The sequence below is a fragment of the Halictus rubicundus genome, chromosome 3 (assembly GCF_050948215.1).
Source record: "Halictus rubicundus isolate RS-2024b chromosome 3, iyHalRubi1_principal, whole genome shotgun sequence".
NCBI lineage: Eukaryota > Metazoa > Arthropoda > Insecta > Hymenoptera > Halictidae > Halictus > Halictus rubicundus.
The window spans coordinates 1,652,643-1,676,376 of NC_135151.1; the positions used below are offsets into that span (position 1 = coordinate 1,652,643).

Consider the following 23,734-nt stretch of genomic DNA (forward strand, 5'->3'; position numbering starts at 1 on the left):
TACGTGTAATTTTCGTAACGGATAAACGGGCGCCGTTTACGCCGCGTCTCGATAGATTCTCGATAGGGTGAATAGTCCCGTTCGATATTACAGTCTCGAGACACGGGTAGCGAGAAGTAGCGAGAGACGGAGCGGCGCGGCGCGGCGCGGCGCGAGGCGAGCGGCACCGAAAGAAAAACGAATGTACACCGTCGGACTTACCGAGCCGAAGTTCCCCGAAGTTGCCGGATCCGATCTTCTTGCCGACACGGAAGTTCGGGCCGACCATCAACACGTTCGAGGAGGACGTGACACTGTGCCTCGACGAGTGCACGTTGGACCTGGGCGCGTTCCCGCTGCCGCGAGAGATCCTCTTGGCGTCTTCCTGGTCGCGTTCGGGGCTGCGCGTGAACTCTTTCTGGCGTACCTCTCGTCTGTCCTCCCTTTTCTGCATTTTCGCTGGACAGTGGTCTTCTGCTCCGTTAAATGATCCGTGGCGACCGTATCCGTGTCGCGAGCTGTCGTCAGGAGCCGAGAAAACACGCTCGATTCAACGACTCGGTCAACGGGAGGGAGAGAGAGAGAGAGAGAGAAAGAAAAGGAAGAGATAGAAGAAGAAGAAGAAGAAGTGGTTGTAGTAAGAGGGGAAAAAAAAGAAAAAAAATAAAGCTTCTCCCCCCGAGAGAGACACGCGTCGAATAATAAACCCCCCCCTCCCCCGGTTCACGGTCGATTTTTAATGGTCGCGACGTTGCACGGTGTCGTATCGGGGATCGATCCCCATTCTTGACATATTTTCTTTTCTCGTCTTCCCTCGGACAACCGTCGATGGATAAAATACTCCTGCGGCTTCCTGGGCCAGCGATATAGATGTATATATACACACACGCACACACAGAGAGACGCGTTACGGGGTTTTACACGCACACACGGCACAACGACGACGACGACGACGACGACGACAACGCACAGAGAGGAACAGGAGAGACACACCGTGTACGCGGCGAGTCGCAGGTGTTGTCACGGTTCGTCGGTCGATGCCTCCAGGGGATCAATCCCCATGCTATCCTAACCTCCAAAACTGACTTTAAAACTGTTTACACTTTAATATATATATACGTATATATAGACGTAGGAGAGAATAAGGAACACGCGCGAATCACACACATACACAGCTCTTTATCCGTTCTTCCCTGTGTTTCTTCTTCTCGTTCAGTTTTCTCTTGCCTCCGTTTTCGTTTACTCTGTTCCGAAGAGCGGCGGCGGCGACAGCGGCTAGTAGTTATCACAGACCTGGGCGAGCATTCGTCGTGTCGAGGACCCTGGACGATTCCATGCCAATTTCGATCTGGCTCTTTTCTGACCCGGCCGGCCGGGAGGAATAGTCAATGGGAAATATCGCGTTACAGTCAATACGGCGTGCATCGCCGTGGCCTGTTCTCTTGCGGTCGAACACACTCGAAAACCGTCACCTCCATTAGAAAAACGACGGGCGCCTGCTGGCCGCGTGCGATGATCCTTCACCGAATCCTCTCGTGGCCTCGAGAAGACAGACAGACCCCGCCGATACAGGCCTGTGCCTTCAGCCACCACCGCGACACACACACACACGCAGGAGAGGACTCTCTCGATTCTGTGGTTAAGATTCGGGGAGCGCCGCCGAAGCGGCTCTGGAACTGTTTCCCGGTGACACGCACACAGCCACCATGCACCTCGCGAGCTTCCTCTGTTCTCCTTCTTGTTTAAGGAAACCGTTCGCTGCCGTGTGTCACCACCAGTACGCTCGATCAGCTATTGTGTGCCTACACACGAGAGAGCCCAGATTAACCGAGCATAGTCCCTCACGGTCCTTCTCTGTCCCTCTTTCTCTCTTTCTATCTCTCTCACTCTCGCTCTTTCTCTCCCCGTCTCTATCTCAGTCGCCCTATGGCTCTCTATGACTTCCAAAATTTCTCCAAACGAAACCGCGATCGAACGGACACGTATCCACTTCGCCCAGCTGTACCGTTCTATCGGCCGATCGCACACACGCTATTCAAAAGAGCCGTCGAACGCGGACAAACGATCGCGGACAAGCTTACGCTCCTGTCTCTCGCGCTCGACTCGACATGGGTGAGATTTGTTACGAGGCCGACAGTGCTGCCAACCCAGCCACGAAATAAGGCCGCGTTCCCAACGGTGCGTACATGCTCCGCCGACCGCGACCGCCGCGGCACTGCACGGCGCCTCTAAAGAACTAATTCGGAAGTTTGTTCGAACGCGCATGCGTGCGCAAGAGGGTCCCTACCAAACATGGCCGCGAAACGTTGTAATCGAATGCGCATGCCTGAGGAAATCTATGAATATAGCTTCGGAACTACGTATACATTCAAATTTTTGAATAATCATACGAACTTGAATATTTCTCTTAAATGTGTTGCAATTGCAATTTTAAACTGTTTAAAATTTCAATTTTAAGGTAAACGTAAAATTGTTTGGAGAAATTGTGCACGTATATGTTATGCAGCAATAAATGTATATGTTAAATGTACAAAAGATCGTTTAAAATACTGTACATCCAGAGTAGATATATGTATACAGTTTTTAAAGCAATTTTTTGATCGCATTATGTGGGAGTCTACAGTATAATATACTTTGCAGCAACGTTAAAATGCAAAATTGGCATTACAAGATATAAATTCTATACAGGAATATAATAATAGTCTTATTAAGTGTTGTAAATACTCATTTACCCTTGAATTTTCTTACTCTATTCCGATTTATGACTCTTTAAACGAAGTCCGATCAAGAATAGTATGTCGACATACAATAACGATCGTTATTGTTGGAAGAACGATTCGACAAAAGCCATTTACATTACTTTCATACGTTCAAATAATACATTTTCAACGATAAATAGAAGATAGAAACTATATAATTACATTTACAGCAATATGCGATGACCCGGATCACGCACTTCTCTTAAAATTTCAATATAATTCATACTTCAAACACAAAAAAATGAACAAGGTATGTACGTAAAAAGCATAAACAATGACTCAAAAACTGCAAGTTTTTAAGTATATTACTGTTGCAGTAAATGGGCAATATGTAACACGATGAAAAGTAAATTTTTAAATAATAATAAATTAATAAAATTTGATGTACTTGTTCAATATCATTTCACAACGATTTACGTCTCATATATGCGCGCGTTTTCCAACGTTTCAAACTTTTCGCACGCAGTTTCTTCTTCTTCTTTCATCCAGTGACGTAGAGAAAGGGATGGAAATATCAACTTGAAAACTGAACAACACTGTATGCACGTAGGATGTCAAGGTCATCCCATTTAAGGACATAACAACATAAGTTTTGGCAAAAGTTCCAACTGTGACATACCCAGCGTCGATGTTGACGCCCTTCCTTTTCAACAATGCATGTGCTATGTACGTCTACAAATGATATTTCCCGTGGCAGAAACAATTTGTATTTCTTCTTCCCGCTCGTATGTCCTTTGCCAGTCCTGTTTTTTAAAATAAATAATCTGTGCTATGCTTCAACGATAGAACTTAATTATGATCCCATTCATATAAAGAATTGATGATGTCTTCGGAAGATGTTGAAATATTGTTATCAGGCATTCACTCTTAGCTAATTATATATTTATATATGGCGACAATAGACATGGCGTTGATTTTGAATTTTAAATTGAATGGAACATGCGAATTTCAAGCATGAAATTAATGTCACGAGTTGATTTTTGGAAACTGTTATTTATAACAAGGTTTTGCATTCGGAACTTTATTCAATCTCTAACTAAATTGTGACATTATTAGAAGAGCATGTTGTGATACGAAATGCTCATGTTCCCATGGAAACCGATTTGAATTTTACTGATTTCTTTGATGTACCTTACACAATTCCAGATATTATTTTTATTATTTTTGTGTATGATATAGTACCATGGAAGAGTTGACGAGTTCTGACGTGAGAATCGTATTGAATATAAAAGAAGGTAAATTGCATTATGATTTATTAACCTTTTAAAAATGATTATTTTGTACCGATGTAATTATTAATAAATACAAATTACTTGTAAAGAATGTACATAATAAATAAAACTTAATATTCTTCGAGTATATTCTTGAATATTCATAGAACACTATGCAGGTCCTCGTATTGACTGCCTCTGTTATGTTAATACGACAATTAATTATTATATGGCTTGAGTATTTTTGTGCACTAAAATCGAAAGCATTGACATTTTGTTCGTACCTATAGGTAGAGGATTTGAGCAAATTTTACTGCCAACATCAGTGACAGCAACTTTAAATGGACATTTGTTAGAGACCGAAGCAATTGAACCAAGTCCTAATCCGCAATATGATCACGATTTGGTTTGGGAAGTAGACAAGAGTAGACTACGGAAGTACGTACTGAAAAGAAATGAAATATCTCTTGGAAAATAGTTTAAAAATTTTATATTAATTTTATAGGATGAGATCGGGACAAGTCCCATTGAAATTAGAATGTTTTACTGTTAAGGGCAACGACAGTAAAGAGAAATTGGGGTACATTTTGCTTAGTCTAAGATCTGCACAAATGTTTTCTAAAAATGAAGATATTGATGTGAGAACTAATTGGCATAAACTGCTAGGACTGAAAAGTAATTTGAAAGCAGATAAACCAGAGTTACTTCTTGGTTTAAGTATTCATGATCAAGACTCTGCACTGTTAAACTGTCACGTAGAGGTAAATATTCCATTTTCTGTAATTAAACTATGGAATTTCATGTATTCAGCATGTTTCGGTAATACAATTATTTTTTATCTGAAAGAATTCAAAACAATCCGAGCAAGCAACATTTCAAGATGATAAAGTAACTCCAATTTTATTACGCGATGAACGTCTTATTCAGTTGGGTCCCCTAGAAACTTGCCATGAGCTGTTCTTGATGAACATCACAGCCATATCTGCAGCAAACATAGATTTATTATTACCAACCAAATATTACTCAGACTTAAAAAACAATTTACACTTTTGGTGCAAAATATTAGAGAATGACGTGTATTTTAATCAGTCCAAAAAAGAATATGGAGAGCTTTGGGCACTGAATGAAAAAATTGTAATAAGGATAAGAACCTCTCTAAAAGTTTTGAGATCATATTTACAAGTAAAACCACTTTTGATTATCTATTTGAAGTATAAAAGTAATGTAATAGCTGAATCAGAAGTTAATATGCAACCATTAGCTCCTACTGACAATATTGAGGAGTTTCTTAAAACTTCTGAGAACAATAGTAGTATTTTAAATTATCGCTGTCATCTGCATAAAAAGGATCAGACTGACAACGATGAAATAGAATATAATAATTCGTATCTTGATGTGCAGTTAAAATTACAATATATAGGAGGTAAGACAGAGGTAATAATGAATTCCCCGAGCACAATATTAAGTGAGACAGGCCCCATTAATCCTGTTAGAGAACAAAGAAATGATTTAAGGCAAATAGTAAGTTCGCCTGTTACACATTGTGAAGCTAAATGTGTGAGATTTAAGGGAGGGAGATTATAAATCAAAATTGAAGACATTTTAACTTCTAAATATGATTTCCAGAATTATAGTGAAATAGATTGCCATAGAAATCCTGCTGGTGATTTTGAAAAGTACACTACTGAAGTACAAATGTTCAATTTTCCAAATGGATGCAACATGCTGGATAAGCAGTCTATGAGCTATGAACATATAAGAAATCAACCAATTAAACCAATGTTTTCCCAATCACTTGACAAGCTGCCATGTCATTGTAGACTCAATGGTTGCTCCAAAAGTATAGAAGCATATCATTGTTATTGCTTAAATATTTTATTGACAGCAATTAAATCAATGTCTTCGAAATTAACTGTACCAAATATTGAAATTCGGTATGTACTAATGTAGAAACTCAGTCGCAATGTTTTTATTTATTCTAATACATAAAATAATGCAGATTTCATCATCCAAAGACTGAGGTCACATCTACTTATCGTCCAAAAATACCACTTGTATTAGGAGAAAAAACGAAGTTGCAGGATGCAGGATGTAAATTGCATTTTATATCAGCGACAGACGAAATCAAACATTTATTGCTATCTTTTCCACCTAAAATTAGTATATACAAAATAGATGAGAATTCTAAAATTTGTATATCTCAATGTGCAATCGATGTGAAACAACTGTTTCATCAAAGCAAGGTAATGCAATAGGGAAGAATAGTATTGTACAAACATATCCAGGTGCAGGCTGAAATGATGCATACATTTTACAGTTTGAGTGTCAGTGTGATACACCATTGTACGACACTGAACAGAACATTGTTGGGAACTTAGATATCACGATGACTTTAGAGGATCATGGTCCATATTATAGACTTAAAAAGAAAACACCTAGTAAGTTCCAACATAAATAAATTAGAGTATAACGTAAACCAGAAGCATTTATTAAACTCCAATTTATTTAAATCAGGTGAAAATTTAGGACCACCAATTTTAGACGATAGTTTAGCATATAAAATAGTTGACGAGTTGGAAACGTGGAAAGAACGACAAAAGGAGATATTTAAAGTCGAGGTAAAACAATCTCAATGTAAGTACATTCACAGGATACATGTACTATAAGAAAAAGTTTTTTTAATTCAGTTGAAAAGGAAAGAGGATCGTCATTTGAATTTGTTAAGTCAAGAATGGCAAAAGCATAGAGAAAGTTTAGAAGCGAAGCTTGCGTGCAGCGTCGAACAATGTAAAATGTTAGCGAATAGTCTAAACAACGCTACGGAAGACCTACGAACACGGAGATTAAAGAGTCTCGAAAAGGAAGCTAGATTAATTAAAGCAAATGAAGAACTGCACTGGTCATACGAAGCGAAATTGCGAGAGCTCAGAGAATCGTACCATGCGATGCAGGAAGACCATATGTTGAAGGTCAGTAACGCTACTCAGCTGCTAACAGGAGCAAAAATTGTGTATCTTTAATACGTCGTAGATCACTGCACTTGAGAAAAAGAAGACCATCCTAGAAACGCAAGTTGACCAATTGAGTACAGACAATGGAAGGATGCAGTTGCTTCTTACGAAACAGGCGGAAGAGTTAGACACTTATCAGAAAGGGTCCTTAACGCAGGATCAAACAGCAACATTGCTGCAAGAATTAAAGGCGCTTGAGGAGAAGTTGCAAGCCACGCAAGAGAGTAAAATGCTTTTTAAAGAAAAGTACGCAGCGGCAGTTCGGGAAATGCACAGAATGAAAAAGGAGTATCAGCAAACAATAAAGGTTCAAATAAAAAATAGTAAAGAAGAATTGGAAAGTATAGAGTACGTATAATAGACCATAGAAGATTAATATACAAAACTACATTAACACTAGGTTTACAAAACGCGTTCTAATATTTTTAATTTACGATTATTGAGATTGTAAAGATACATCCATGAGGAATTATTCAACAAATTTATCTCTTTGGATATATATTATTTAAAAAATGACTAACAATTTGGAATAAACACATTCTCATTATTTTTATAGAGTAATGTGAAATAGTCATTTTTAGTGCTCCGTAAACCCAGTGTTAAAATAGAAACCATTATACTTATTTATTTTGTTTTAAATAGTTTAGAGGATATATTGCAAGCGGACTCTACCGCTTTGACCGACGATCGAACTATATTGAATGAAATTCAAAAGGAGATCGACGTGATCAAACAAAAGCCATCCTTTTTAGAAAAAGATCCTTATTGCCAGGTTTTCACACCGCCTACCGTAGGTTCAAAAACAATCCAAAGTGAAAGCAAACATATTTTAAAAAGATCAGATGAGAACGACGAACGATTACAAGCCCTGATAGAAGAACGTAATTCTCTTTTAAAGACTGGTAGCTACACACACGAAGACGTAGTTATTATGAAATTAAATAATGAGATAAGGTCCTTAATGATGAAGTGATACAAACTATATGTTTTAACGATAATACATCCATCAATGTGTAAATTATTGTTTTATATTTTTTTTATAAAAATGATTTACGAAACAGTAAAATAGTCAATTATAAAATATTTTATAATACTTCATTTTATACATATATCTGTATATTTATTGAAATAAACATATCGTATATCTTTATGGTTTGGTTTACATGTTGACAAGTTCGTTGATATTTTCCTCACCTAAAGAAATCATGGTGAGTATCTAAGAACAAATAATATAAAAAGTATATTTATTGTATCATATACATTTCAAACTATGTTGCTCTTTGTACAATACAAATATCAGTTTTCGTATATTTACATTACAATTCAATTATACTAGTATAAAATAGAGCCCACGATTTTTTGGGATCATCATGTCAAAGAAAATCTTTTCGATTGCACATCGATCGATTCTATCAAATCTTTGCCAAGAATGGAAAAGTCTTGAATCATTGCCGAAACATTTAAAACCAGTTGATCGTCATCGTTGAGCTTGCGGCAACTAATATTTGTTACTTTGAAGTCTTTAGCTTCTAAAGCAGAAGGTTTGAGTAATACTCCTATCACTGTACCGCCGTAGGTATCATAAAAGAATAAAGCAAATTCATCGTATCCGTTCTATTGAAAAAAAAAAGACATTTATATTTAGTTAGGAAACTGTTAACACATTAACATATATTATACACAATTAATATTTACACTCACCCTCAATTCCTTCAAGAAAAATTGTACAGGATCAAAATTTGTAACCGGTATCTTTTGTGCAGAATGTTTCTTATAAGGATGTACATCGAAGAGAGAATACTCCTCACTGATATCAATTGCTTGTCTTCTTCTCGGAACCATAACTGGCTTCAAATGTATCAAACAGTCGTATTCTGTGAGTGGTGGCCTAAATAAAGGCTTCACATCTAGCAATATTTTTGCAGACATTTGATCCTCAATTAATTTTAAAGATTGCTTTGCTAAAGCTGTGATACGATTTAAAACCAGAGTGCTTGGTGCTTTCCTGGTCCATAGTGATCTTTGCTGATCGTAAGGAGTAGATATAAATAATGGTGGTAAAGAGCTACGAGATGACCCAAACAGAGTTTCCACAGCAACAATTTCTTCCTCTACGATTATTTATGGTACATTAACAACAGTAAACAAAACAATAAATTTAACACTACTGTTACTACTTACTGGTCATTTCATCGTTAAAATTAACAATCACAGGATCTGTGTTCCAGTGACCTCTGGCAAAAATTTCCAGCATTCTTAAAAAGGCTACTTGAGGCATTTGAGGAGGTCTGTACGGAGCCGGTGTTAAGTACATCGAAGCTACTAGTAACTCAATCACGATATCTGGTATGTGGAAATCGTCCAATAATTGAGCAGAGAGCCACCGTTTCATTAAACAACAAGTTGTTCCAAAGGAGGGTTGCTGGACGTGTAATCTGTCATGTTAGTAAAATCATTTATTTCCAGTCTTATAAAGAGTTTCAATCTTTTCCTTAACACTAAGTTTACGGGACACGTTCTAATACGCGTTCTAATAATAATAAATTTAATATACAAAAAATTTATTTCTTTGGGAATATATTTTTTTAAAAATGGTTAAAAATTTGGATAGACACATTCTCATTATTTTTATAAAATAATGTAAAATAGTCACTTTTATTGTTCCGTAAACCTAGTGTTAATTATCCGTACCCATGTAAAGCACTAGTCAGCTTCGGTAATTCAAATAATCTGCTTTCCAACTCGACCGACTCATCGTTGTCTATGTACTGTTTAATTCCATCCTCCGTCATTTGTTGCTTGAGGCAACTGATTTCCTTCTGATGCGCTATCCTTAATCGGAAGACAAATCCTTCCTAATAATATACCAATTCTCTTTAATGGTGTCATTAAAAAATTATATAATAAATAATTCAATGTAGCTACCTTGTACACATCAATGTGCGAGTAGTTTGCATTTACTCTTAGCATGTACTGCTTTCTAAGACATTCTGCAATTTGTATGTTGAAAGCAGCCTTCGTATTTCTGAAGGCCTCCAATTCGTCTGGCCATTTGCCACTCATTGATAATTGAAGACACACGTCCAGTGGAGTAACATATTTAGGAGCCGTAGTTACATTTTCTGATAATATTAAACAATTCTTGCTTTGTTTAATAAGCCTTTTGTCTGGTCGGTGAACTGTTGCGATCGGCGGAAATACATCCGCGTATCGAAAAACTGCGCTAGATCCTTGGACTCCGTGGATCGATAAAGGAATATCAGATAGATTCATCAATTCTTTCTCCAGACTATTCAATACATTGATCACTTTCAACGTTGCTTCTTCGCCCGTACCATACATGAAATGCGTTATTTGGACCTAATTTTAGAAGAGAATTGTCCATTAACAATAGGTTTGCGGGACTCGGCAAAATGACGGGTTATTTTGAATTTACGATTATTGAGATTGTAAAGAATCCACGAGGAATTATTCAACAAATTTATTTCTTTGGATAAAATGGCTAAAAATTCGGATAGATACACTCTTGTTGTTTGTATAAAGTAATGTAAAACAATTACTTCTAGTGCTCCACAAACCTAGTATTAATATAGGAATTGCTGTAATTACCTTTTTCAATTTTAGAACATCTTCCATTTCATCGGCAATATACGTAAAGTGATTCTTCTTGAAATGAAGCTTTTTTTTCAGCAAGAAATCTGCAATTTTCTTACATATTATTCTTTTTCCTGATATAGTTTTGCCACTCGACCAAACTACTGCTTCCTGGATAGATCCGTCTTTGAATCGACGTAACTCCGACCTTTGTCCCCAGAATTTTCTGAATTTTGCTGCCTTAAATATAATAGACAGTGAAGTGAACCATGATATAAATTATTGCTCGGCTTGAGGTGTTCACTCACTTTTGGTAAATTAGCTTCAGGCCCTTTATCCACTATGTTGAAACAAAACTCTGGGTTCAGCTCTAATCCAATAAAGATTTCTCCAATATTGTCTGAACTGTTCTTTGTGCATTCCCATTCTGTGAATTCTTTTGGCAACACACATATGTGGTGTACTCTATTGGTTAATCCTCGTTTCAGTATATTGTAAATGATTATGATTGCTTGACTGCGATGATTGGGCCCATAATCTAATTTATAGTTGCTACGTGAGAATGTATTCACCACTTTTTCCACTCTTTGAGTATCCTTGACACTGGATATTTAATTAATATAACGATCCCATAAATATTGTTGCAATTTAACACTTTCAGTGCCAGCTCAGCTATTTTTCTCAACCTTGCATTTTTCAAGAATAATAATAACCAAATCTGCTGCACTCAATACAATAACAAAGTTCATTTATGGGTTTGGACAAATAATTTAATCTCCTATTTCTGGAAGACGTGGCACTCAAAGTGTTAAATAATTATAGTGGTTGATCATTACCATATAAAATGATCAAAGGCCTTGTAAAATGGCACTTTCCTCATAAAAAGCGATTGGAAACTATCTGCATGTGCACTATCCAAGTGATGCAGGCAAAGCTCTGCTTCCCGTTGGATCCAAAAAAATGTGCTTTTGGGTAAATATGCTGCAATGTTGTGGTAACCAGTACTGTCCAAAAAGACACAGTCATAGTAATTTTTATAAATCAGAACTCTATCTTTGATATCTTTGTCCTGACTCATTGTTATTCCAGTTTTATGCCAGCTGACTTGAACTAATAAATTGGAGAATATTAGCATTAATACTCATACATCCATTTGTTTAGTATTTAGCTATAAAATGTTTTACCTAGCTGGTGCCACACGTTTCTGACTATTTGGTAACTGCTCATGAAAGTATTTAACTTCTGAATAGACAATAAATACAGAACAAACATTGTTATAATGTGTCCACTGAAACCTTCGAAACCATTCATCAATTCGCGCTGTGCTAACCATATTTTCAATAATATAATACCATCTCTCAGATTTGGATATTCTTTGATAATGTTTAAACATTCTGAGTTTGTTCTGGAGGCTACTAAGTCACGAAGAATTATAGAATTGTGATGTGGTGTTGGTGGTAGACTTTCTGCAAAAATAATCATTTTTATAAGTACTATAAACAAAGTAAGTTATAAAGCAACAAATGTTTTCATAATATACCAGTTGCTTTATCTGAGAAGAACCATCCAGGTCTGACACTATTTTTCTCTGGCAAAAATCTATTTAATTTAAAGCTATCTTCTTGGGCTGTTATGTGCACAAGTACGTTAACTTTTGTACCCAGTTTTCCACTAGGTACAATCTTTAAAATCGGTCTTGAACTATCTCCGACAAACTTTTTCTCTTCAGCAATATCATCAGTAATGCTAGATGCTATGAATGCTAGATATATGGCTTTCTTCTTTATATATCTGTAGTTTTGGTAGTCCAGTTTTTGAAACATTTTTGTAGGCATTTCTATCATCACATCCACAGTGATAGTTGGACCAACTGTGGCATTGTATGCGTAAGATCCTATCACAGCTATTTGCGAAGGCTTAGAGAATTTAAATGTTGCTTTGGTTTTCTGTGGAACATGGGGCTTGGGAATACGAACTTTCAATTGTTTCTTCAAATTCTTGTCTGAAAGCTGTAATAATACTTTAGAATATTTCATATTGTTCTAATGATTAAGGGATTAGACTACTACACATCCAAAAATTGCCTGTTTCTTTTCAGACTGTTGCAGTAGCATAATCCCAGCCTGAGCAGTTTTGTCTCAATTGAGACTGTCGACCAAATGCATGCGTCGTTACTATAGAGAAAGGACTTGCTTCATCTGTCGTAAGTAGCTACGTAGGTACATATGGTAGGGCATCGTAGGCACAAGGCACTAGCAAACGCGACGGAGGTATACAATGCATGAAAGAGAGGTTGGTGGGGGAAGCAGGTGTTTAACGTGCCTCTACGCTGCCCAGGCCTGATGGAATCCCTTAAAATATTAATAAACTTATATACCTTATATTCATCCGTCTCTTTTATAGAATTTACAGTCTTCTCAAACTGTTTAAACCAAGCATCAAACAGTCGTTTGTATTTGTCTTTTATTCTAACTTCATTTAACATTTCCTCTATTTGCAACCTGAACAAGTTGGAATGAAATAAATTTTCTGTTTCCCTAAGTTGATTCAATTCTTCGACTGTTGGTTGCTTATAAAGTTCACTGTGTAATTTCTTTTTCTTTCCTGGAGTAGCATCTGTAATATCATCGGTGACTTTCTTTCTTTTCTTATCAGATGTTATAGACGTATCCTCTTGTATTTCGACCTCTTCATCTTCTGCAGCTTCATGATTGTCTTCTTCGAATTCGTCAATTTCATCGTTGGAATAATCAACATTTTCAGTTGCCGAGTCATTAGAATTAATCATCAAAGCACTAATGTTTGGCTAAAACACACATTGTTTATATGACAACCGTATCATTTGAGGTTGTATTGCATTTGGTAGTAAGGTTATATAGTTCTGAATCAAATTGGTGTACCTTGTAAGGGCCTTTCATTTTCATGTTTTAATTATTCAATCACTTGAATATGAATACTTTAATACATTAGTGGAAATAAAGTTTAAACAAGTCGGTAAAAATCCCACACGTGTTTGGTCCTCAATCACGCGTTGATCCACGTGCATTTCAATATTCAACATTAGCGCCACCATAGATCACCTATTGCGCATGCGCAAATCATGGCGGTCCTGGTTTTACCTTTTAAATTGATTAAAATATATCTTATATGAAGTAAAAATTAATATTAACACACCACTTATCGTCAATGACTTCTCTAAATCAAAAGATAATTGATATTTATAAGAAAAAGAAAAGCTATTGACAGGCTTGCGATAGGTAAAGTGTTAAGCATTAATTATATGAAGGGAAAAATAAAGCATCAATTTTTTGATTTTCACGGAAAGAACACATACATCGTCTGTCTCTCATTTATTATTGTATCATTAATAAACTTCTCAAGTTGTTTTGTAACGTATTTTGAAGATATCGATTGCTAATTATTTTTTTATGTTGTAGGCAGCATGTATGTATACAACCAAAATTAATCATGCACATTCTAAAAATTATTATACAATACCGTCAAAAATAGGCTCGAACTTATGTCTATCGCTAAGCATTACAGATAGAAAAATATATACTGCGTTTCTTACAGACTGAATGAACATATTTATAAAGGTGTTTACATTCCAAGAAATTTTCAGAAGTTAGATATAATAAACAATTCAATACGATTTTTAGGAAGAATAGTGGAAATGAAATCATCGAATATTTAGAAAGTGAATCAAGTAATATACAAACTTTATAACATGTAGCTACTTATATACCTATAAATGATATACTGTATACAAATGTATAGTATATTTATATAATATATTTATATGTATATATATTGCCATTGCAAAAGAGAGAATTATAATGTAATAATTCTATTACAAATCGTTATACAAATTTTTATTGACTAATCTACGAAAAAAAGTAATGAAACATAAATTTTATGAATGTTTTTATGCCATTGGATGTTGAACATTTTATCAATTTGCCAATATCCACAATTTATGAATTATTTCTACATCCTCTAACATTAGAAAAATAATAAATGTAATAAAATTGTCTTCATTTCATTACACTATCATTATGGTAAATTGAGGAAATGAAGATGCGATTCGTCGGCAATTGATGACAAGCATAAAATATTATGATTCTCGCTTTTGCAACTAAAAAGGGGAACGTAATTATTATGCGTTCCTCATACATAAGAAATAATGCGGTATCGATTTTTATAATCACAGTGACCTTCACAGTGGAAGCCCTCTTTGATTCGAAGGAAGAGCATAAAACGAACACTCATATCAAAACAAGATGCAACAATATTACACATACTCCTTGATATTTTTAACATGATATTAGAAATCTGTATATTATAGACATAATGCTCTATAACGTGAAACTTATTTTGCACCATTCTTGGAAGATTATTCGTACATAGTACAAGTTAAATTATAACTAATTAACTGGTAAATAGTATTTGCAAGAAGAAGCCGTATTTACATCACGAATTGTATAGCTTAAACTGGAAAGGTGGGATGTGGTGAACTAAAATAAACAAACTGTGTAATGAGCACCTTCTTGAGTTATTAAAACAAAAACATACAGCAATCAAAGTGCAGTTTGACAATAATAATAATAATGTGCAAAACATACAATTCTTTTTTTTTTAATGGAGTCTTTCTCAAAGTAAACCTTAAATAAAATATAACATTATATTTCAGATGATCAATGATTTTTTCCTATATGTGTCGTACGATATGATATTTTTCTCTGCATAAGTTTTCATAAAATGATATGCAATCTCTCATGCTTCAAAGAATTTATGGAAAATAAGATTAATATATTAATGCACAAACGCATCAAAAGTAATTTGTTTGGTTCGCATAGCATCCGAAGTAATCTATAAATTTATAATAGAGCAACAAGCAGCGCAACCAAACAACGTGAACTTTTGAACAAGGACTGATTAATATTTGCTAAGAAATGTTTTATGATCATACGTATCGGCGCTTTACATAATTACTAGATTATTCATATTATTCTAAATGCACAAATCGCATTAATTTGATCAAGCGAGTGTGCAAGATAGATTCCAGTTTTTTTGTATGATCAATTCAAAGTTTCCTAATATTTACAGACTTCGCAATAAACAAACAAATGTACAGTTAAATTGGTCAATAATAAAATATAATACTTCAATACGTACTACTATCTTAAAGCATATTATGATCACATTAAATTATTCGATGAAAAAAGTAATTACAATAATTCATTGCACGTTTCAGCAGCAAATAGCAATGATCATGTATGTCTCTAAAAATTACACTGAAGTGTACTTAGGTAGCCCATACGCGAGTTCATGATATATAGAACTATTTTTCTAATTCAATCGAAAGTAATAGTTTACTATTTTTTTTTTTAGACACAAAGCATTGTTTTATATTGTTGTCGCATATTAATTTAAATAGTATAAGAAAGTATAATGGGTTTTGATTAAAATGAGCTAGAGAGCATAAAATACTATTTAAAAATAGTATTTTCTAGAAAGGGCTACAGCGGAGCGAACATGTTAGTTCAAAACACAAATAAAATTTAAAGTACAACCTAGAATGCGAAGATGTCTTTATACTGCTACATTATTGGTCCAATAACAATTAAACCAATGTAACACACACGATTCTTGTATATTTAGCATTCGTTACTCTTAGGCCCTAAGATTGGAACTATATTTTCATTACCACAAACTTCAGAAAATTCTGATGTATTCGTTTCCCTAATCATTCAACACTCGAAACTCAACTGCATTTATACTAATATACGAAAATCACTGTTTTATCTCTGATAGAAGCAAAACTGAAATACAAGAGTATTGAATCATTAATGATATAATGTTGCGCATCAATTTCATTAAATAGTGATACTTTTAACTTAGAGCAGTACTGATAGCCGTATAGATCTATAGTTTCTTAATGTTAAAAGTTGCAAAAAATAGAATCTTTTAATATAGAAAAGATCTTTTAACATTCTTCACTGTGTAATATAATTTTAAATGTATAGAACTATTTATAGAGCGATTCTGGTAAGAACGGATTCTCTTACTCTTTATATACATCGACTACTACAGCTGAACATCTCGTTTTAACTGAATTCATTCGCACTATGCGATTAGTATTGTGACTTTCAATAAACGGTCGATTCATCCGCAGATATAGCCAATTCTTCGTCGCTCCAATCGATAACACCAACTCCTGATGAGCCATGGAAACTGCGTGACCTTGCAACGTGACTAAAAACAAAGCAAATGATAGTTTCCTTAAACTAAAACAACGTGAAGAAAGAACCAGTTACTAAAATGAATCGATTGTGTGTCTCTAAAATGAATGATTGTCTATTTAAACGTCTATACACGATATCTGGATGTTTCGGATCACTGTACCTATTTCGATCGGAAAAACTATACAAAAACAGTCAAGAAATAAGTCCATCGAACCAAGAACAGATTTTGGTTCTTTCTTGAATCATGCAAATCAAACACGTATAAATATAAGGCTCAAAAATTAATCTAGCTGTGTATCACATTAATAAGCCACAACAAATTAGGCTGAAAAGTTTCGACTTTGCACACTCATTATAAGGTGTATTAGTGTAATCTCTAGCTATCTCCTTTACGAGAAATATCCTTGCGATAGAAACGATGAAATGTTTCTGTAACTCAGGTCACTGAAACATCGGTAAATGAAAACAGGAGATGAACAATGAATAATATGGATTTTATATTCTCTATTCAACATCAATAATTTATAAAAATAATGAAGCGACACATCCATAATATTCATAGATTAAAAGTGCAAGAGTTGCATTGCAATAGGCAATGAATGAACGAATGTAAATAGTAAATAAATTCAAGAAGCAGCATTATTGCGATTTTCTTAAGAGGCTGGATGATAGTAGCGAAAGGTATGAGAGAGTTGCAATAGGTTCGATGTATGTACCTCTTAAAAAAATCTACATCACAAAATCAAACAAGTCTGTTTCGTACCACTTGCTTGTACCTGACGGTCTCTATCATTAGATTATCGATCGCTATCAGTCCTACCAACACAGTGAAACAATTACTTCTTATATTAATGAAACAACAGAATTCTTTTGTATCATATTCTCCATTAGCAAACGCGAACAGCTACTCACCTCGGAGAGAGATTCGCGTTCGCGGTTTTCTTCGCCAATCCTGCTTTTCTCCTCCCCTCCATGGCTGCTTTCATAGGGTCGTAACTCTTACGGCGTTTCCAATTTTGCATCTCGACTTCCCGTGCATTTGGCATCGCAGGTTTTCTAGTTTCCTTTGGTTTTGTTTTAGAACCCTAAAACGAACGATTTTGTAAAAATATTTTCAAACGGTGTTTCAAAAGAAAATCTGACATACCGTATTCGAAGTTCTACTCGATCGCATACTAAAACGGCCAGAATCAGTTCTACTAATACTCGTAATGGTCTCTGATTTTGCCCTAGTCTCGTGCGTCACGGATTTCTTATTATTTACATTTGTTGGTAGTTTTGTTGGCTGAGATTCTAATCTTGCTCTGCGTAAACTGCGGACAAAGGTTCATTGAAAAATTTGTAACATTAGATGATAGAATATATAGTTACATACCTAAACGCTCTATTATATTTAGTGTTCGAGATAACATTCTGTGTGTTAGGCTGACGGTCGTCACTACTTTCTGTATCACTAGGCTGGCGTAACGTTTTCGACATATCTTTATGCAAACTATGACTAGTGTCTTCGTCGCTTTCGTTATCCGAGTCCATTAAGGGTGAACGGCAAACTGTAATTCGAGCTGACATAGCTGAGACGACATTTTGCGTTGTTTGCAAGTAATAAGACGTCTCTAGATCACTATCGCTTTCCTATTAAAAATAAAAGATTCAGTAACATTTCTGGAACATTTTTTTTCTCGTGTACCTACCAACTGTGGACTACACGGTGGAGGTACTTGATTGTCATTCGGAGCAAAATTTAATTCGTTGTCAGACCACTCGTTAGCTAATGAGAGAGCACCTCCTGTTCCATGGAAGCTGGCCGATCGTAACACAGAACTATCGTGACTGTAAGAATATTAATTAAAAACAAATGCTATTGATGCATAGCAAATATTTTATAATACAGCGAGTACTCACTTTCCTGTACTATCTTCTGTACTGTGATGTTTCTTCGTGTTATCCATTAACTTTTTCCTACCCTCAGCAGCTGCTTTCATTGGATCGTAACTTTTTCTTCTCTTCCAATTCTGAAACTCTACTTCCTTTGATGTTAATGTTGAATTACTTCTACCAGACTTCTGATCTTTATTTACTCTCTGATTGGGTCGCTGTGCCGTCACAGTATGCTAAACATAATTTAACAATTTCAAATGCATGAATATAGAAAATCCATATGTAAGAATTTCAGTAACTCTTACGTGAGCTGATTTCGGTACTCGTATACTAAGTCTGGTGCTATCAGTCCTCGACAAGGATACGGCCCTAGGTTTTACAGGTTCCGGTTTCTTTAGAGGTTCTCTACTGTGCGTGTTGGCATTAGTTGCACGACTTCGATGATAATTCTGTTGTTTATTTGTTTGTGAAGGTATTGATTTCACTTCGCTCTGTGCTCTTCTGCGTCTCTCTTCCGGAGTGGTATTCGGAGTTGTATCGGACTCGCAATTTAATCTACAAGACAGTAAACAGTTTGCATTATTTAATATTATATTATTATTATATTATTATTTAATATTATTATTTTTGGAAAGTACCTTGCCCTTCTTATGCTAAAAGCTCGATTCAACTTGATTCCGGAAGACGCTGTGGCTAAAGGTTTGACTTGCTGTTCACCGGTTTCGCTGCTGCTATCGGAAGCAGCGAGACATCTTCCCCCGGAAGATGTTCTTTCGATGTCACTACTGTTAAAGCTACTTCGACGCGAAGACTGACTCTGTGATTTTATATTTCTAATGTTCGCGTTGCTGCACGATCTTTGGATGCTTAGATTACGTTGAAGATTCGGACTATTCTGGAGAACACTGTTCGTTTTTGGTAGTAGATCTTTGTTATTAAAGCCAATGGTTCCTTCATGATAACTTGCTGTACTATTAGATTTCCTTAACATGTATGGACTGCAAGACAAAAAGAAAATTGTTGTAGTACTCTATAAACGAAGTAGTCTTGATTGTCGTTCGATCTACCCACCTGTTTTCAACACAAGTAAAATATCCGATATTCTTAGCTTGCGGAGAGGATTTCGTTAAGTGCTTAGTTCTTTCTAGCACGGGCGAATTCACAATTTTCGTCACTGTCTTACGAGTTACGATCGGACTATTAGTTAATTTCGGCGTAGATGGTCTTAGACGGCTTAAAACAGGGCTAGTTGTGTATTTCGTTTCGTCGTCTTGATAATACTTCATACTACTTCTCCTGGACGTATTGGACTCGGTTGTGTCGGATGTATATTCTCTCCTGTCCAAGGAACTACTTCGCTTCCCTAGATGAAGGGAAGCAAAATCTTTGGACGGACTACTTAATTCTGCATTAGCATCCTCAGTCTTAGATTTGTTTGAACTTAAGTATTTGCGAAGACTTCTCCTGTTTTCGCTGATATTCACTCGCCGAAAGAGGGATTCGGATAAGCTTCCTCGCCTTGCTAATGCACCATGCACCGGTGTCCGTTGTGAGCTGTGTGGAGGGGTGTTGTAACTGTTGCTGGTGTCATCATCCGATTCTCCGCCGGAATCGATAAGTATGTGTTGGTTCGATATTAATCCAATTCGCTCCTTCATTCGTAAGTAGGACTCCGCGTCTAAACTGCTGTCGCTTTGCTCCTAAAAATGTTGTAATAATACTCACATAAGTATCGTAATAAGGAGACATTTAACGTGTTAACATTTTACGGCCCGGCGATTTCGAGACGAAACCACCATCCAGTGGCAATCTATGCAACAGAAACTTACGTTACGACTACGAGACAGTCTTTGAGATCTAGTATGAATAGGAGACGGTATTTTGGAAGGACTTAGTGGAGGAGTGCGGCCGGTTGGTCCACCTATCACCGGTGGAAGAGAATTATGTTCTGCTACTTGAGACGCCCATTCCGATATCCATGTATTGTTATCCCTCGAAGCACTCATCTACAAATCGAAATATTTTTAGTTTTATAAGTAACCGTTGCTATGTGAAATGTTAATGAATAACATTTGAGTTAATTTACTTTAAAGCTATGAATGCATGCTTCATTGCTCTCATCCTCAGTGAAAACGCCGACGTTAAACACTTTGTCGATGTCCATCCGCGCCTTTTCTTCGTCAGTGTAATCTTTGTGTATTGTGTACGTTCCTGCTTCACTGACTTCACCATCAGATCCTGCATCAATATTGCTAACATTGAAAGTATCTATGTTGGTCTCGGTTGTTTGATCTGGATTCATTTCTACCGTATACTTCACGCTAGATAAATTGTGTTCCTTCGAGTTGATACTTTTGCTTCTAGCATAACTAATATTCGATACTTTTTCATTGTCAGACGAATGTCCGTAATCGTCTTCTTGGTCTATGTTCTTCGTGTACTGTTTTTCGCTGATAGTATCGTCGTAATTGTTAGACTGAATTCGACTCAAGTCATTTATAGTGGCAGACTTTTGGGGACCCCAATATGTTATTGTATTCGTTTTCTCCGAACAATTAAGCTCCAGAGAAAGATTTTTATGAGGGTGTTTATTTTGTTTTGATTGTTCAAATGATCTAGTCATTGCTTCCTCTTTATTTTGAAAATTCGTTACTTTTGCATTTGGCTCGGGTTTTTTTGCAGCGCTGGACGATTTTAAAAGTGGTCTTGAACCTAAAAGAAATATATTACCATTTCACAAAATATTTTTCGTAAGCACGAAATACAAATAAAAAAGCTAAAAAAGAAAATTAATTGTTAATGTTAATATATAAGTGCTGTAACCAGAATTTGTCAATCGAATATAATTGAAGGATTTAATATGAATGTGGTATTAAAGACTTAAATGTGTCGACAGCCTACATACTGTGAACATATTGGAGATACATGAGAAGAATATTAAAAAGCATAGTACAGGTGACTTCACCATGACTCATACGTTACTGATATAGTCATCCATTACACAGCATTCGGCTCTTCAAAAGGAAATGGTCTTCAATGATTTAAAAAAACAGTCAAGCATTATTTTGAATAATACAAACTGATCATTTGTTTATTAAACAAAACTATTCAACTTTTATGCTAGCAGTTAGACATGTTTTATTAGTACAACCAGGAGAGATATAACAATTTTTTTGTGGCAAACTATAACTTCTGATTTACATTATTTAAATAATACTTTCAATTAAATGTCAATTTAATAAAAATCATGTCTACAAAAGACAACTCTAGTAATTAAATTTAAATGAATCAAATTACCTAGCTGCTTTAATTTCTCTGACAATTGATCTGTTTTTCTTTTCGTATCATCCTCACTGCTAAAATATCCCTCAGAATGTGTACTAGATACTTTTTGTTTTTGCACTGAATTAGCAGAAAATGATGTGCCACTTTTTCTCGTGTTCATTTCTACCTGAAAATTAAATTCCCAGTTTAGTTACACTGTGCAGTGAATTTTAGGTTTCCACTTCCTACAGACAATGTTTATATATATTTTAATAACAAGGATTAATGTTTTATGCAGCTTCCACAAAGATTCATTGAAGAACCTACCTTCGAGGTAGAAAGATTTCTTTTATGCCTGGCATTGTACCTTTCGAATAAATTTTGATATTTTGTTGTATCAATTTCTTTGTTGCCAAAATCAATTGTAAAAGCTAATGGAGCTTGGGACATATGACTGTCTGTAGAATTTTGTGATGTTAACTCCGGTTTCTCGTCCTTACAATCGTTCTGTAAGAGCTTCATATTCTTGGGCAAGTTTTCCTTTTTATTCTCTATACTGTCCTCCCTTTCTTTATTTTCTAATTCTCGATTATCGGGTAATTCATTCGCGTAAACCTCGGAACCGTCGAGTTGTGCGTATAGAATGGTTCGATCGCTTCGATTGTGGTTGTTAATTGTTGTATTTTCGGGGGACAAATAAGGATGCCGGAGATCTTGTACGTTTTCGTTGTTCTCGCGACGAACGCCGTCCTTAAAATCCATCGAATTGCTTGCCGAAAGTTGAGTGTCAACCTCTTCGGACATGCTCTTGTCTACTTCCATATTCACAGCCATTGAACATTCTAATTTTAAACATCCGTAATTAGAATGCTCCGGTTCTCTACGACACTACTATCTATTACAATTAATTCGTAAATGCCACTCCTATAATTACATTTCACTGGTTGACGGTAACGTCATACAAAATCCAATATAGTACAAAATTTCTCTGACACATCGACACAGGTGCGTCTATCGTACGCCATTGACGGCAAAAAGTGTCAACATTCACGATTGCCAGTGCGAACGTTGAAAATGTTCCTAACGGCAATGAGAAAGCACTGCTGCTTCTGTACGTTAATATCTTTGTCCTTTTCTGTGAGCAATTGGATGAAAAAGAAAGAGCAGAACTGTTGAAAAGGGCGGCAATATTTGAAAGCTGTTTAGGTGTTCAGGAACTTGTACAGCCAAATGCAAATGTTACATCATTTTAGTTAATCGACACGTATAGATGCAATAAACTATTTTCGACTACAAACTTGGATTTACAATTTTATAAACTGTATTTAGTATAACTTAATTATGAGCTTCCGGCAGATGTGTATCAAAATATTCTGAAACTATATTCATGGCGTACACTTCCTGACGCATGCACCTTAAATATTAGTTCCCGAAAAACGCTAAAGTTGCATCTCTAACATATTCCATCATACTATAAGAAACAATATTCCCATCTATTGGCAAAATGTTCTATGGTATAAATAATATAAAAGGTGTTCTTGAAATTAAGATACAATCACACACGACCGAAGAGAAATGCGTAGTCTAGTAACGGTAAAAAAATATGAATCTACTAAACGAATTTTAAAGATACAGATTCAGAAAGTTATTTGTTACGTACATGTTTTCGTTTACAGTAAGTAGAAAAGGCGCATGATGAACAGACGTCCTAAGTGAGTGTTCTATTATGATAAAATTTATTTTCCTATTTTTTACTCAACGAACAATTTCGGAAGCACCCTATGTAATAATAC

At 35.7% G+C, this 23,734-nt stretch overlaps 4 protein-coding genes across 14 annotated transcripts in view; 1 reads left to right on the top strand and 3 right to left on the bottom strand.

Annotated features, from left to right (window-relative positions):
• The window catches only part of Gish (casein kinase I gish), a 129,481-nt gene extending 127,375 nt beyond the window's left edge, over positions 1-2,106 (bottom strand). For all 5 annotated transcript variants that reach the window (XM_076784682.1, XM_076784681.1, XM_076784680.1 and 2 more), the window contains exon 1: positions 202-2,106. In XM_076784682.1, the coding sequence (XP_076640797.1) occupies positions 202-433 (232 nt within the window). In that variant the 5' untranslated portion in view covers positions 434-2,106. The remainder of the gene's footprint in view (positions 1-201) is intronic.
• A 1,356-nt stretch (positions 2,107-3,462) lies between these two features.
• Positions 3,463-8,105, top strand: Rha (rha). Of its 2 annotated transcripts, XM_076784705.1 has the most exons (10): positions 3,463-3,973; positions 4,240-4,387; positions 4,455-4,710; positions 5,576-5,883; positions 5,949-6,192; positions 6,267-6,387; positions 6,464-6,567; positions 6,637-6,918; positions 6,980-7,308; positions 7,603-8,105. In XM_076784705.1, exons 1-10 carry the CDS (start codon positions 3,922-3,924, stop codon positions 7,931-7,933), a joined length of 2,175 nt encoding a protein of 724 aa, XP_076640820.1. In that variant the 5' UTR covers positions 3,463-3,921; the 3' UTR covers positions 7,934-8,105. The 2 variants fall into 2 exon arrangements, with proteins under 2 accessions (XP_076640820.1, XP_076640819.1); XM_076784704.1 differs by lacking the exons at positions 3,463-3,973; positions 4,240-4,387; positions 4,455-4,710 and adding an exon at positions 4,809-5,470.
• An 82-nt stretch (positions 8,106-8,187) lies between these two features.
• On the bottom strand, positions 8,188-13,613 carry Mat89ba (nucleolar protein 6 Mat89Ba). Its single transcript, XM_076784703.1, has 12 exons — positions 13,455-13,613; positions 12,932-13,360; positions 12,095-12,563; positions 11,739-12,020; positions 11,391-11,664; positions 10,863-11,157; positions 10,570-10,794; positions 9,886-10,320; positions 9,652-9,815; positions 9,142-9,395; positions 8,662-9,071; positions 8,188-8,574 (listed from the first exon to the last, which is right to left on the bottom strand). Exons 1-12 carry the CDS (start codon positions 13,476-13,478, stop codon positions 8,329-8,331), a joined length of 3,507 nt encoding a protein of 1,168 aa, XP_076640818.1. The 5' UTR covers positions 13,479-13,613; the 3' UTR covers positions 8,188-8,328.
• Positions 13,614-15,087: 1,474 nt separating this feature from the next.
• Positions 15,088-22,991, bottom strand: LOC143352345 (uncharacterized). 6 transcript variants are annotated; one of them, XR_013081905.1, is made up of 14 exons: positions 22,265-22,991; positions 21,975-22,124; positions 20,764-21,389; positions 20,507-20,683; positions 19,749-20,377; positions 19,316-19,675; positions 18,983-19,232; positions 18,702-18,910; positions 18,491-18,629; positions 18,175-18,431; positions 17,947-18,112; positions 17,712-17,884; positions 17,516-17,615; positions 15,088-16,809 (listed from the first exon to the last, which is right to left on the bottom strand). XR_013081905.1 is itself a non-coding variant. In XM_076784709.1 (14 exons), the coding sequence occupies exons 1-13, from the start codon at positions 22,773-22,775 to the stop codon at positions 17,597-17,599; spliced, it is 3,666 nt and encodes a 1,221-aa protein (XP_076640824.1). In that variant the 5' UTR covers positions 22,776-22,991; the 3' UTR covers positions 15,088-16,809; positions 17,576-17,596. The 6 variants fall into 6 exon arrangements, 5 of the variants coding, with proteins under 5 accessions (XP_076640824.1, XP_076640823.1, XP_076640822.1 ...); XM_076784709.1 differs by having other exon boundaries at positions 17,576-17,615; XM_076784708.1 differs by having other exon boundaries at positions 17,563-17,615.
• Between the last annotated feature and the right edge of the window lie 743 nt (positions 22,992-23,734).